General features: G+C 44.8%; 1 protein-coding gene across 2 annotated transcripts in view; it reads right to left on the bottom strand.

Annotated features, from left to right (window-relative positions):
• Positions 1 to 14,697, bottom strand: part of TMTC1 (transmembrane O-mannosyltransferase targeting cadherins 1) — a 74,768-nt gene extending 60,071 nt beyond the window's left edge. The window contains exons 1-3 of one of the 2 annotated variants that reach the window (XM_089671735.1): positions 14,537 to 14,697; positions 11,538 to 12,323; positions 505 to 682 (exon numbers count right to left, since the gene is read on the bottom strand). In XM_089671735.1, the coding sequence (XP_089527861.1) occupies positions 505 to 682; positions 11,538 to 12,238 (879 nt within the window). In that variant the 5' untranslated portion in view covers positions 12,239 to 12,323; positions 14,537 to 14,697. Of the gene's footprint in view, positions 1 to 504; positions 683 to 11,537; positions 12,324 to 14,177; positions 14,513 to 14,536 lie in introns of those variants that run through there. The other variant, XM_089671736.1, reaches the window with a different exon arrangement.

Here is a 14,697-nt window from a genome sequence, read left to right as displayed (position 1 = left end):
AGGTCCTTAGCCCAGGCCTGAGTGGTCAATCATCAGGCCCAAACACTGTCACATGGAGTAGGGAAGCAGGTCTTTAGCCCAGGCCTGAGCGGTCAATCATTAGGCACAAACACTGTCACATGGAGTAGGGAAGCAGGTCCTTAGCCCAGGCCTGAGTGGTCAATCATCAGGCCCAAACACTGTCACATGGAGTAGGGAAGCAGGTCCTTAGCCCAGGCCTGAGCGGTCAATCATCAGGCCCAAACACTGTCACATGGAGAAGGGAAGCAGGTCCTCAGCCCTGTGTAAACTCTGACCATGACACGGAGCTTACACATGGATTAGAACCAGGGCTTCAAAAGACAAATACAGTGGTGAGGGAGCATGGCAACGGTGATCAATTTGTGAGATGAGCTATTAAGAGCACTTGTCACTTTGCTGCAAATCGACAAAATGGCAGATTCCCTTTGAGGTATTGATTTTCTACAGAATAACAAATTAAATGTCTATACAAATGACTCTTACAGCCTCCGTGTGAACCGGGTGCACAGCAAAAAGGAGTGCAGCACCCAATGCCGGTCTGCGGTCTTCAAATACGGTCCTACTGCACACGTAGCAGAGCAAGGAGCTGACCAGGCAGTGTAACACGACATTCACCATATGGAAATAGAAGGGATCCAGACCCCACAAGTGGACATTCATTCTGCGACAGGAGAAAAGAAAAGAAAAAAAAATGTTAAAGTGCATCTAAACCCAAGAATAAAAATATAATATATGGCAGTTTACCCGTCCTTAGATGTGGTGGCTGTGTTAGTTTTCTATTTTTCAGGCTAAATGCATTTTCTGCAAGGATGCAGGATCAAAATACCTGTTGATCCTGCCTGAATTCCAGTGTGGTTGTAATTTCCTCTGATGTGAACTGGACTGAAACCTGTAATAGTGTTATTAGCCTTCCCAGCTATTTTCTTTGAATTATAGACAATCTCCTGCTTACTGTAAGTTATAGAAAGGGGGCAGTGTGAAGTCCGAATCAGGAGCAAGAAGGGTGATGACATTACTTCTTGCTAGATACAGTACAGTGAGCTAGTGTTGTCACCTAGCACAGGAAGTGCTACTCACAAGATCACCAGGGGAAAATAATGTAAAAGAAGGCTTAACAAAGAAAACTAATGCAGCCTTCACACAGGTAAGCTGCAATATATTATTTTTTTTGGTTTAGATAAGCTTTACATTTGAGATATAAGAACATATTAAGATATATGGAGTGTTAGTGGGTAGTCTATATATGTATAGACAGAACTTCATTTTTTTAATCTTATGAAAAAGAATATTTAAAAATTGTCAAGTTTATATTATGCAATTTGTTCCCTGTAAAGAAAAACTTTCCTATGCATCCATACAAATATCCCCCCACCTAAACCTAAAGGGGAACTTTGTCTTGTGTGCAGGTAACTTTAACCTGTTGCTACCCACATAACACATATGTGTGCTAGATGTACTGTTTGCGTCGCAGGGAAGCCTATGTTTCAGTGCTGAGTGCAGGGCTGCTATTAGAAACCACGGGGCCCCATACAGCAAACCTGACAGGTCCCCCTCCCACCCAAGAAAAACACAGTTCATTATGCTTCATTATGAATGAACACAGTGAGTGATTGGTACCAATCATTTGTTGTGATCATTTAGGAAAGGAAGGGGCTGGTAAATGTGACATATGTCCCACTCTCCATCCTGAAGGATCCTATTGTGTGCTTTCAGCTGCCGGTGGTAAGGAGAGGAGGGAAGCTGGCAACACTGAGGGGGTGAGGACACACGGGGGGCCTGGGCAGCAGGGGGAAATGTATGGTGCAAAAGGAGGGTGATGGGTTCAGTGGGGGGGGGGGGAAATTACTGGAACCAATCCCCTGTATGGTTCTTTCTGCAGCAGCTGAAAACCAGTGAGGGAGTGGAGAAGAAGACAGTTATCAGCTGTTGCAGGGATAGTCATACAGGGGATCGGTTCCAGTAATTTCCCCCCACTGCACCCATCACCCTCCCTTTGCACCATATATTTCCCCCTGCAGTAATTGCCCCCCCCTCCCCACTGTGCCGATCACCCTCCCTGCCCACATTCGGTTCATCCAGCTGCCTGGGCCCCCCTACTGACCTGGCCCCCCTACAGGAGGACTGGTGGTACCCCCTTATCCACAGCCCTGGCTGAGTGCGCGCTCACTGACCACTCCCAACACAGAGCCAACCCTGACAGCCAATCCTTTTGATTGATCATTTTTGCCTCCTTTTCCTCTTTTAAAACTTTATAAAGGTGAGCAAGCGGGAAGGGGTTACATTTATCTGGCCAAGTGTATTATCCCACTATATCAAATGCATTCATCGTGAAAGTCCTTTTTGTTTTATATTAAAAAAAAAAATCACAAGCGCCACAAATTTTTAGGATTTCCTCCAAATTTCAAATAAGAGCAAACATGGCAGGTCTTAGCATTCCCCCTGAAGCCTTAATGCAGGCGAAATCCCACAGAGGGGATCGTATTACATATCGCACAGCACACAACTGTGGCGGGCTGGAGGCGCAGCCTTTGATAATATGTTTACATTTTCAGTGCGGTTTAGTTCTAATTTAAGCCTGAAAGAGCGCATTGTGATCTCCCCGCAGATGTCTGTACTATTTGTAGCTTAACCAGCAATTAGCATCTTCAAAGCACCCCATTTCATTTGAAGCTTGACGCGTGAAATAGCGCTGCCATGATGCCGTGTTCAAAACTCAATCAATTCTTTTTAAAGGGAAAGTGCAGCATGCGTTCACCGAGCACACATTTGAATGTCTTCTTTAAGGCCCCATTTACAGCTGCGTGTCACGTAAATGCGTGTTTGCAGAACATCCATATGACAGCCTTCACTTGAATGGGCCGCACTACATGCGACAAACATGCCAAAGAAACTCCTGCACTTTTTTGGGTGTAGATCTTTGTGCGTTTTGTTGCACGTTTTATCACAATTTTGCGCACAAAAACGTGTCTGCTGGCCACTTTTGGTGTTTCATTAACAATGTGTGCTTTTGTGTGCGTTCACTGAACACACAGATGTCAATGGAGCCTCAAGCTGAATTACAACCTTCCCATCAATCTTGAACAGTTGTGCAAGCTCCTCTCCTGAACTGAAATTGTTTACTCTGATTTCACTGCACACTGTGAGCACCACACAGTGTGCATTAGAAGGAAGTCAGAAAGAGCCCGCCTATTTTCCTGGGTGGATGACATCCAGCATCATCTAGGACTTTCCTCCCCAGCCTGACTGCCCCTGACCCACACCTTTTATCCATAGGATTGCACTTCTTTCAATCATAGCATCACAGTCTGTGAACGAATTCCCTCTCCTCCAGGCAGACCTCCACCCATCAAGACATTTTGACACTAAATAAGGGCATGTTTCCACTGATGCGCTTTTGCTGCACTGGTACGCACCTTACCAGCGGGACAAAAGCACAACAAAAATGATTTGCCTATAAAGCCTATGAGACGTTTCACATTGCTGTGCTGCGTTTGTACTGTGGTTTCAAAAGTCCTGCATGGTGCATCTTTGGTGAGCGTTCAAAGAGCTCATCAAAGATGTACCTTCCATTGACCTCAATGGGAGCCACAACAAAGCTGCACCAAAACGCAGGGTGCGTTTTTACATGTACTATTCCTGACTGTTAAGGAGCGTTACCCTTAACAACCAGTAAACAGCTGATTGTTAAGGAGCTGGCACATGCCAGCTTCCTTAACAATCAGCGAGGATGTAAACAGTGCAAACCCCCCCCCCCCACACAGCCTCCTGTACTTGGTGCTCACCAGTAGCTCAGTCCGGCCTTCCCGTTGCCTCCTCCCCTCAGATTTTGGGAGCCGATGCTCCCTGCTATACTGCAGCTGTCTCTCCATCTCCTCCCCCCTCCGGTGGCAGCATCGCTCTGGAGCTGTCTCCTTAACAACCACTCTCCTGCATCCTTAACAACCAATGAATGGCTGATTGTGGAGCTGGCCCAATGGAGTCCTTAACAACCAGCTATTCACGGCTTTAGGTGTTGCCTGCAATGCATATGATATGCGCTATGTGTTTTTTTAAAAACACAATGGAGACAATTTACTAAAGGTTATTGCATGCGTTATGTCGGTCATGTGACCAAATATCACATGCGATACTGAAAATGTCAATTCACTTTTGCTAGTATACAGTATTAATGCAAATATCAACGCTTGCTAATAAGACATTAAAGTCAATTCACAGAAGGAAAGAAATAATTAAATGCATGTGTTAATTAAGTAGTGGTTGAGGCATGCGGTACGCACTGGTTGTTAAGAAGCAGGTGGTAGCTGGCATCCTTAACATCCAGTAACTGTCATGTTGTTAAGGAGCGGGTGGCCGCCGCGTCCTTAACAACCAGTGAGTCATCAGCTGTCAGTGGGGTTCCCCCACAATCATTACCAGGTCCTTTGAGTCTGGCAGGGATTTGGGGGGACTCCATTACATTTTTTTTTTATTTTGGCATGGGGGTTCCCCTCAAAATCCATACCAGATCCAAAAGGCCTGGTATAGATTGGTGGGAGTGCTCCACACCATTTATTTTTCTTAATGTTTTAATTGCCTTTTTTTTTCTTTTTTGTTTTACATTCAGCTGTCAGCACTCACAGCTGATCAGTCGTAACATTACTGCATGTTTCTCTACTAAAATACCACATGACTTCATAAAATAACTCATGTGGTATTAAGGTAGTGTTTTTTAGTGAATGCCAACAAACATTTGGAAAAACACTTCGTGGTATCTTATTGCATACTTGAATGCGGCAAGATACCGCTTTGTGAATTGTCCCCATAGTGTGTTTTTTTAAGTGCTGCAATGTAAAAATGCATGCACTGTAGTGTGAAAGCAGCCTAACGTTTCCCAAGATCCAGTCCACTGCTTAAATCAGCCAGCCCTTCCCATCAGCCATGATCTGCCTACATTGCATAGTGATGCAGGTCGATGCAGTGATGACATCACTGGGTCTACAATAAGGTATGTGATGAAAATGAAACCAATAAATTTAAAATTGCATTAGCGTGTTGTTGCGGGCAGAAAGAAGGAACCATGGAAGGCAAAATAGAAGCTGATTAAATTTCAGCTTTGAAGCAAACCTGTGCCTTGCTTTTCCAGGTTTGCTTACTTCCCTGATCCTCAGCACATACTCATTATTCTTTCACTCTGCCACTCCATTCAGCACCATAGCTGAAACACATACCTGATACTTCCAGGTATGGAGGAGCATGTGGCTCACATGACTGATTTGGGTTGGAGAGCCCATCACCCTGTGTAAGCTTTTATTCCAGAGACTTGAAGGTAAATCCTAGTACTAGCTTTTTTTCATTCAGCCCAGAGGAGCTCAGAAGGAGCTGCTGTGCTAACTATCCAGTGTTAGTACAGTGATCTCCCCTGTTGTGCTATTGTGTTCTGACAAGGGGAACGCACACCCCCCCACACCAGAACACTCTGTTCGGCGCTCTCAGCCACTGGCCGGCTTCTATCGGACTGGCTGCCATATGCACAAGCCGAATGTTGGCCAGTTTCTATTGAACCGATCGATGCCGTCCGACATTCAGCCTGTGTATACTATGCTTTCAGCTGGACCCTCCTTTGCTTTTTACTGTTCAGGGGTTGGGGCAAAAGGATGGTAAGTATATAGTTACATAGTTAGTCTGGCTGAAAAAAGACAAAAGTCCATCCAGTTCAACCAAAAAAAAAAAAGTTATAATCCTATACCCACCATTGATCCAAAGGAAAGCAAAAAAAACCCAGCAAGGCATGCACCAATTTGCTCCTGCAGGGGAAAAAATTCCTTCCTGATCCCCCAAGAGGCAATAGGATATTTCCTGGATCAACTTACCTATAAATGTTAGTATCCAGTTATATTGTGTGTATCTAGGAAATAATCCAGGCCTTTTTTAAAGCAATCCACTGAGCTGACCAGAACCAACTCTTGAGGGAGTCTATTCCACATTTTCATAGCTCTTACTGTGAAGAAACCTTTCCATGTTTGGAGATTAAATTTATTTTCCTCCAGACGTAAAGAGTGGCCCCTTGTCCTCTGTGATGACCTCAGGGTGAATAGCTCTACACCGAGTTCACTATATGAACCATTGATGTATTTATACATGTTGATCATATCCCCCCTTAATATCCTCTTCTCAAATGAGAATAAATTCAGTTCCTCCAATCTTTCCTCACAGCTGATCTCCTCCATGCCTCTTATCAGTTTGGTTGCCCTTCTCTGTACTTTCTCCAGTTCCCCAATGTTCTTTTTGTGAATTGGCCCCCAAAACTGAACTGCATATTTCAGATAAGGTCCTACTAATGATTTGTACCGGGGTAATATGATATCTCTCTCTGGAGTCTATACCTCTTAATACAAGAGAGGATTTTGCTCGCTTTAGAAACGGCAGCTTGGCATTGCATGCCATTATTAAGCTTGTGATCTTCCAGAACTCCAGATCCTTCTCCACCATTGACTCCCCCAGTTGTACCCCCCTAGTATGTATGATGCATGCATATTCTTAGCCCCCAAGTGCATTACCTTACATTTATCAACATTAAACCTCATTTGCACATAGTTGCCCAATTACACAGTGCATTGAGGTCGGCTTGTAAATTGGAGATATTCTGCTGAAGAAAGCTAAGTTAATGTGTGAATGCACCCTAAAGCTGAACTCCAAGCACAAAATAGCAATTACATTTCTCTATAGCCACAAGGAATATGCGTCTACTTTGTGTGTCCCATATGCTTTTACAAACCCAGTTCTTATTTTGTAAAAGTAGCAGTAACATCATCATTGTGTTGTACATAGCCTGAGCAGAGAACAGAGTGGTGGGAGGGACCCAGTAGGCCCCACCCACTATGGGCTGCCTGCAGAGAACTAAAGAAGGAGGTGGAGACAAGACCAGTCACCTTGCACAAGGAAAGAGAGCAGAACTGAGCGGTCTTTATTACAGGAAGTTCCTGCACAGAGGCAAAGTTTCAAAGTGGATTACTGCACAGGTCTGGAAGAAATACACAAAGCACACCAAGACTCAATTAATAATCCACAATCCTCTTGTATTTAGGCAATATTTTCTTATCCAGGAGTTCAACTCTAAAGGGAATTTACAGCTGACAAGTTGATTTTTCAGACTGCAGGGTGGTATAAGGTGGAATTCCCCCTCTCATTTCACATTCAGTTACAGTAACAAAGCCCAGTACAAATGTAACCGGAGAAAGTTGTTCAGAAGAAAAGCCTCTGTGTTATCCATACCACGCTGAGAGGAAAGGGGGGAAGACATTGTTTATATACTGAGGCCGACATCTGAAACTATTTTACTCTCCAGGCAGAGGCGTGCTATCGGGTAATAAAGTGTGAGCCTTGTTTATAGTCATCCTGGGCCATTCATTGGCCAACCACACGCTTGTCACTGCGCACATTTCTGAAATATCTTCACAATGAATCCACGCAGCTCCCCAGTGTCTGCCGTCATGGCTGAGAAGTTACTGCGGGAAAATAACTCTCACTTTTCTATATTTCTCTTTCTTTCTCCATTTTCCTGATTCCAAACCTTACTGGGTCTTTCTGTGCCCAGAAACTACTTTAAAATTTGCTGGCCCCTGTGGGCGATCTGAACTCAGAAACCCCAATGTGTGCAGAAGCAAACATCTGCCAGTGTCCTCTGCATTGTAGTTGTTGGTCATTTACAGTGCAGCTCGCAGCAGCCTCAGGAGAGCAATACAATGTCCCTGTTACTGCTGTACCTGCTCAGCAGCATAATGTCCTTGCCACTCCTGTCTCTTATCTCTTCTTAAGCTGGCCATACACGTAAAAATTTTCATTTGAGAATTTTCATTTCAGGAATATTCGTTTGATTTTCAACATGTTCATTTTCAACAGCAGTGATGGGAAAATTTGAAGGGGTGGGAAGGAAAACTTTTCTCGATCAAACAAATTTCCAGCCAGTGTATGTGGTTATCATTCAGAAATTACATTCATTTTAAAGTCGAATGCTAAAAGCAAAAGACAATTTTCGATTGAGATTCGTCCATTCATTGAATGTTCAAAGAATTTTCGTATGACTTTTCCTACAAATATTCTCATCGGAAAATCTACATGTGTATGGCCAGCTTTATATATAAGGGCCATCGCCTTCTCAGCAACACAATGTCCATCACTGCTGTCTCTGATCTCTTCTTGTAGACATGTAACCTCCACTACTCAGCAGCACAAAGTCCCTGTTACTGCTATCCCTGAGCCCTTCCTATAAATAATGTGATATCCATGGCTCAACATTGACATTAACTATATGAGCATTTCCTATATGTATGTGACATCCACTACTCAGCAACACCATGTCCTTGACATTAACTATATGAGCATTTCCTATACAGGGGCAGACTGACCATTTGGAAACTCGGACACTTCCCGAGGGCCCGGGGTCAGTAGGGGGCCCCATGAGATGCCCCTGGTACCTTTTTCATAGGCTTTTTGGAGTTTGGGCAAGGACACAGGGGCCCCATGATCCCCTATTGCCCGGGGGCCCCATGAGTTGTCAGTCCGCCCCTGTTCCTATATGTATGTGACATCCACTACTCAGCAACACCACGTCCTTGACATTAACTATATGAGTATTTCCTATATGTATGTGACATCCACTACTCAGCAACACCACATCCTTGTCATTAACTATATGAGTATTTCCTATATGTATGTGGCATCCACTACTCAGCAACACCACGTCCTTGACATTAACTATATGAGCATTTCCTATATGTATGTGACATCTAACTCCACTACTCAGCAACACCATGTCCTTGACATTAACTCTATGAGCATTTCCCATATGTATGTGACATCCAGTACTCAGCAACACCATGTCCTTGACATTAACTATATGAGCATTTCCTATATGTATGTGACATCTAACTCCACTACTCAGCAACACAATGTCCTTGACACTGCTGTTTCTGCTCCCTTCCTATAAATAATGTCACATCCACTGCTCAGCAGCATAATATTCCTGACACTGCTGTCTATGATCCCTTCCTACACTTATGAGACATTCACTATTCAACAGCACATTGTCCCTGTCAGTGCCGCCACCAGGGATGGGACAAAGGGGTGGGCAGGAGGGGCGGCTGCCATAAGCACTGTGGTATAATGTGAGGTGGTGTGGGGGGGTTCTGCGTGGAGAGTTCCTACATACAAGTTGGCAGGAGTAGTTACAGCAGCTTCAGAGTAACAGACATTTGTGCTGGAGATGAGAGTATCTGTGCTAGGAGTGGGAATTGTGTGTGGGGGGGGGGGGGGGGATTTGTACTGCGAAAAGGAAATTCAGTGACTACAGTGATGTTCAGCTTGTTTTTGGAGGCAACATTAAGGAGTGGGGAGAGGACATGTGCTGAGGGTGATTTTTTTTTTTTTGGGGGGGGGGGGTGTGCTGGATGAGGTAATTTGGGGAGATTTGTGCTGGGTGGGTGGATGGGGAAAAAGAATTTGTACTAAAATGGGGATTTGCATTAGGAAGAGGTATTTGAGGGGGAGCGGATTTATGCTGGGGGGGGGGGGGGGCCTGGAGGTGGGGGGGGGGATTTATGTTCAGAGGGGAAATTTCAGGTGTGATAGAGGATTTGTGCTAGGATCGAGGATTTGGAGAGAGAAAGGATATGAGCTTGAAGGGGGGATGGTGGGGGCAAAGATTTGTGCTGGTTTGGAGATTTCAGCAGGGGGGTGGGATTGGTACTGGAAAAGGGGAGAATTTTGTTTGGGGGTAATTTTGGATTGAAAAGGGAATTTATGCTTACGGCAACACAATATCCCTAACATTGCTGTCTCTGATCCTTTCCTATATGTATGAAGCAGATAATACTCAGCAATACAATGTCCCTGACACTGCTGTATCTGATCTACACAGCAACACAATATTCCTAACACTGCTGTCTCTGATCCTTTCCTGTATATATGAAGTGGATACTACACAGCAACACAATGTCCCTAATACTGCTGTCTCTGATCCTTTCCTATATATATGAAGCAGATCCTACTCAGCAATACAATGTCCCTGACACTGCTGTCTCTGATCTACACAGCAACACAATATCCCTAACACTGCTGTCTCTGATCCTTTCCTATATATATGAAGCAGATCCTACTCAGCAATACAATGTCCCTGACACTGCTGTCTCTGATCTACACAGCAACACAATATCCCTAACACTGCTGTCTCTGATCCTTTCCTATATATATGAAGCAGAAACTACTAAGCAACACAGTGTCCCTGACACTGTTGCCTCTGATCCCTTCCTATATAAATTAATCAGATACTACTCAGGAATACAATGTCCCTGACACTGCCATCTATGACCCCTTCCTATATAAATGAAGCAGATACTACTGAGCAACACAATGTCCCTGACACTGCCGTTTCTGATCTCTTCCTACATAAATGAATCAGATACTACTCAGCAATATAATGTCCCTGACACTGCCGACTCTGATCCCTTCCTATATAAAGGAATCAGATACTACTCAGCAATACAATGTCCATAACACTGCTGTCTCTTATCCCTTCTTATACATATTGCTTATTGAAGCATCCACAATACATCAACACAATGCCCATAACACTGCTGTCTCTGATTACTTCCTATTTAAAGTGATTGTAAAGTAATTTTTTTTTCCTAAAATAAAAAGGGGTTTATACTTATCTTCTCCTCCCCTACTGCATGTGCCCCCATATCAAGCTGCTAGCTATGAAGGCACACATGCAGGCGAGCTCCCAATCCAGGGTGTATGCGCCCATGGACACACACAGCACAGCTCAGCCTCGCCCCCTGCTCCAACCTCACAGAATTTGACTGACATGAGCAGGAACCAATGGCTCCTGCTGCTCCCAGTCTGTCCTGTGAGAAGAGGAACAGAGACCAGTACTTCTGTAGATGGGCGCCATCTGGGGCCCCAAGCAACCACTTAATCAAGAGAGGGTTCAGGTATTTGTGTGGGGGGGGGGGGGCAAGCAATGGGACAACTTTTATCTTAATGTAGGATCTAAAATTGTTGACTATTTAAATACTTAATAAGAATCATATCAATTCAACATTATTATAGAGCATGTCAGAGATTTATAAATGTACACTGCAGTAATAATGATGCACCTACTCTAAGGATCAGTGTTGAGGAAATTTTGTTCGCTTTAAGCAGGATTTGCATTCCCATAAAGGACTAATAAAATGCAAAACCCAATTGAAGCAGGGCAAATGCAAGTTAGAAGCAGGCCAAATGCACTGATCAATCAATTGTGGATGATCTCAGAAGCATCTCAAACTGATCTCATCAGCACAAGCCAAAAGCCCATCAACCCAAGCCCTGGCCCAGCATCCTACTGCTACATAAATATCAGAAAATGTGGAATAATTAATACATCATGCAAGAAAAATATTACTGGGGACACGGTATGTCTCCATTCCCATCTAGCAGTAGGGACATACTGGGATCTCCCAACAATTACTGAAAAATACTTAGCCCCTCCTGGTTACCTGAAGCTCAGCACACACAGAGGTCGGTATGACTTGTGACTCGTGTTGTCATTCATGGCTTTGCCCCAAAAGTCATTCCTGAAGACGCTGCTGAGGTTGGTCTCTCCTCGGCTGTCTGGATTATTGAGGATGGCCCAGATGTCATCATGGACGAATTCTCCGAACAGAGACTTGGCGAAGCACAGACCTGCCACCAAGGCCGGAAGGGCAAACGTCCATGCACCAAGATCACCTCCTTTGGTAAAGAGAGAGTTTCTGGTTCTTCTGAGTCCAGCTTTATGGCCATCATCCTTCATCCCACTTGCACAGTGACTTTTTCCAACCCCATTAGTTGCGTTCCTGGGGCTCTCTCTGTGGGTACTCATTACCCCACCGTTGGAATGGCCTTTCTGGATGAAAGCTGGGACACTTCGCCCATTCTTCATGCTCAGGTCTGTAGGTGAGTTCTGGAGGTTCCTGGACCCCCTATGACTTGGGGGGTCATTTGCTACCTGTTTAACATTATTTTGGTTTCCACTGTTAGCCATACTTGTCCCTTGTACCAACTGTTCCACATCATTAGGAGCATTTGGGCATGCCTGATTGTCAAAAACCCGTCCAGCACTTCTCATACTCTTCACAACCAATAGGTGCCTCACATCTTGTTTGGAGCACCTCACTTTGTCTAGGGTAGACTTACTGCTCCACCCAAAACAGTACATCCCAAAATGTCCTCCTTTTTAGGGTCTTCTGTTCCTGAATCCTGTCCATCTCATCCATCCACTTGGTCAGCAGGCTGAGGGATCTCTGCAAAAAAAAAAAACCAAGAAGATATCTTATACATTGTCAGTCGAACTCACTATGCTCTCTCTTGGCCTCTGTAGGGTAGCTGTCTTTAATGAATGTTCCTCATTGGTAGGAGAGCTGTCTCATTATCCATACCACAGTAATAATGTGTTTCTTCCTGCCATCTCTTAGGCCATCACACTCTTCTATCTGTCTCTACATAGCAGCTTTGAATGTCTCTTTATCAGCTATCAACTTTATATAGGATCTGCAGATCAACTGACTCTGTCCTGAGTTGGAAAGTCTCTCTAGATCAGTGTTTTTCAACCTTTTTTGTGCAAAGGCACACTTTTTTCATGAAAAAAATCACGAGGCACACCACCATTAGAAAATGTTAAAAAAATTTACCTCTGTGCCTATATTGACTATATATAAAGTAATTCTCTTGAATAGGAATCAAACACAAAGAAATTATTTTATAATTACTTTATTATGAAATAATAAAGTATTTTATAATTGGACCCGGGGGCCGGACCAAGAGTAGATGAATGATGTGTATGTGTCATCCATAGTAAGTATAGTAATATTCCCCCATAGTAAGCATAGTAATTAATCCCCCATATAGTAATTCATCCCCCATAGTAATTAATCCCCCATATAGTAATTCATCCCCCATAGTAATTCATCCTCCATATAGTAATTCATCCCCCATAGTAATTCATCCCCCATAGTAATTAATCCCCCATATAGTAATTCATCCCCCATAGTAATTCATCCCCCATAGTAATTAATCCCCCATATAGTAATTCATCCCCCATAGTAATTAATCCCCCATATAGTAATTCATCCCCCATATAGTAATTCATCCCCCATAGTAATTCATCCCCCATATAGTAATTCATCCCCCATAGTGTAATTCATCCCCCATAGTGTAATTCATCCCCCATAGTAATTCATCCCCCATAGTAATTCATCCCCCATATAGTAATTCATCCCCCATATAGTATTTCATCCCCCCATATAGTATTTCATCCCTCATATAGTAATTCATCCCCCCATATAGTATTTCATCCCCCCATATAGTATTTCATCCCCCCATATAGTATTTCATCCCTCATATAGTAATTCATCCCTGATATAGTAATTCATCCCCCATATAGTATTTCATCCCCCCATATAGTATTTCATCCCTCATAAAGTAATTCATCCCTCATATAGTATTTCATCCCCCACAGTACTATTCCCCCCCCCCCCTTCTAGTAAGCCAAGTCCCCCGTGTCAATTCACTTACCTTTTGCGTTCCTCTCGCTGTCTTCCCGCGCCGTTCGGGTCTTCAGGGCGGACTGTGAGAGGAGCCTAGCTCCCCTCCCCTCACGTTCGGCACGCTGCCCCGCCTACACACATCCTGACAGCCACATCCGCAAGCCGGATTAAAAGGTCCGCGCGGACTTTTGGGGCTGCCAACCGAGAGGAGGCAGGGGAGCGGCCGACCGAGAGGAGGGAGGGGAGCAGGCGCCCGGCACACAGAAGAGCCGCATTAGACTGGGTAAAGAGCCGCATGTGGCTCGCGAGCCGCGGCTTGCCGACCACTGAATCATTAGATTCTAATGATTGGTCTATTTGTGAGCCGAAGCCACATGTTACAGATGAAATTGGAATTTTTCCCACGGCACACCAGACAATATCTCACGGCACACTAGTGTGCCGCGGCACAGTGGTTGAAAAACGCTGCTCTAGATGATGCTACTGTTCTCTCAGCTCTCTGACTGTCACCTCTCCCTTATAACAGGTCAGATGAGGGATCAGCGGTCTCTCTGCCAGGTATCTCACATCTCTCTGTATAAGCAATCTGTCATGTCTGTGTACTGTACCTACCTGTCTGGGCAGTCTCTCCTCTCTCTGACACTGTGTGCAGCCCTTCCTGTCATCCCTGGATTGATTACTCCACCTGACCTAATATTTACACTGATGTCTCCACCTCTATAGCAAGTGACGCTCCATCAGCACTTCTGACATCCCACCCCCCTCCTGCATACTCCATGCAGTCCCTGCTGTCAGCGGCGCAGGTGGAGGTGTCATGGAGTATGAGCAGCTATGACATTCGCAGTGCGGTCCCCGGCTGTCAGTTCTGGCAGTGTGCGGTGCGATCTCTATACCGAGGTCTCCCTGCAGTCAGCGGAGTCTCGGCAGTGCGGTGCCCGGCTGTCACCGCTGTGTACGAGGAGGTCTCATACCTCTGGGGGAGATCTGACAGTCTGTAGGATGTCTCTGATGCTGACTGTCTCTGCAGTCTCTCCTCCTCCCTGGACTCCGCACAGCTGCGAATAAACATCAGCAGCCGCCTCCTCCCCGCGCATCCTCAGTGCTTCCTATCCATGCCTCCATCTATCCCTCC

The sequence above is a fragment of the Staurois parvus genome, unplaced genomic scaffold (assembly GCF_062004578.1).
Source record: "Staurois parvus isolate SC_StPar_1 unplaced genomic scaffold, SC_StPar_1.0 ptg000114l, whole genome shotgun sequence".
NCBI lineage: Eukaryota > Metazoa > Chordata > Amphibia > Anura > Ranidae > Staurois > Staurois parvus.
Note: the sequence above shows the minus strand (reverse complement) of the source record. Positions and strands in the feature narration are given on the sequence as shown.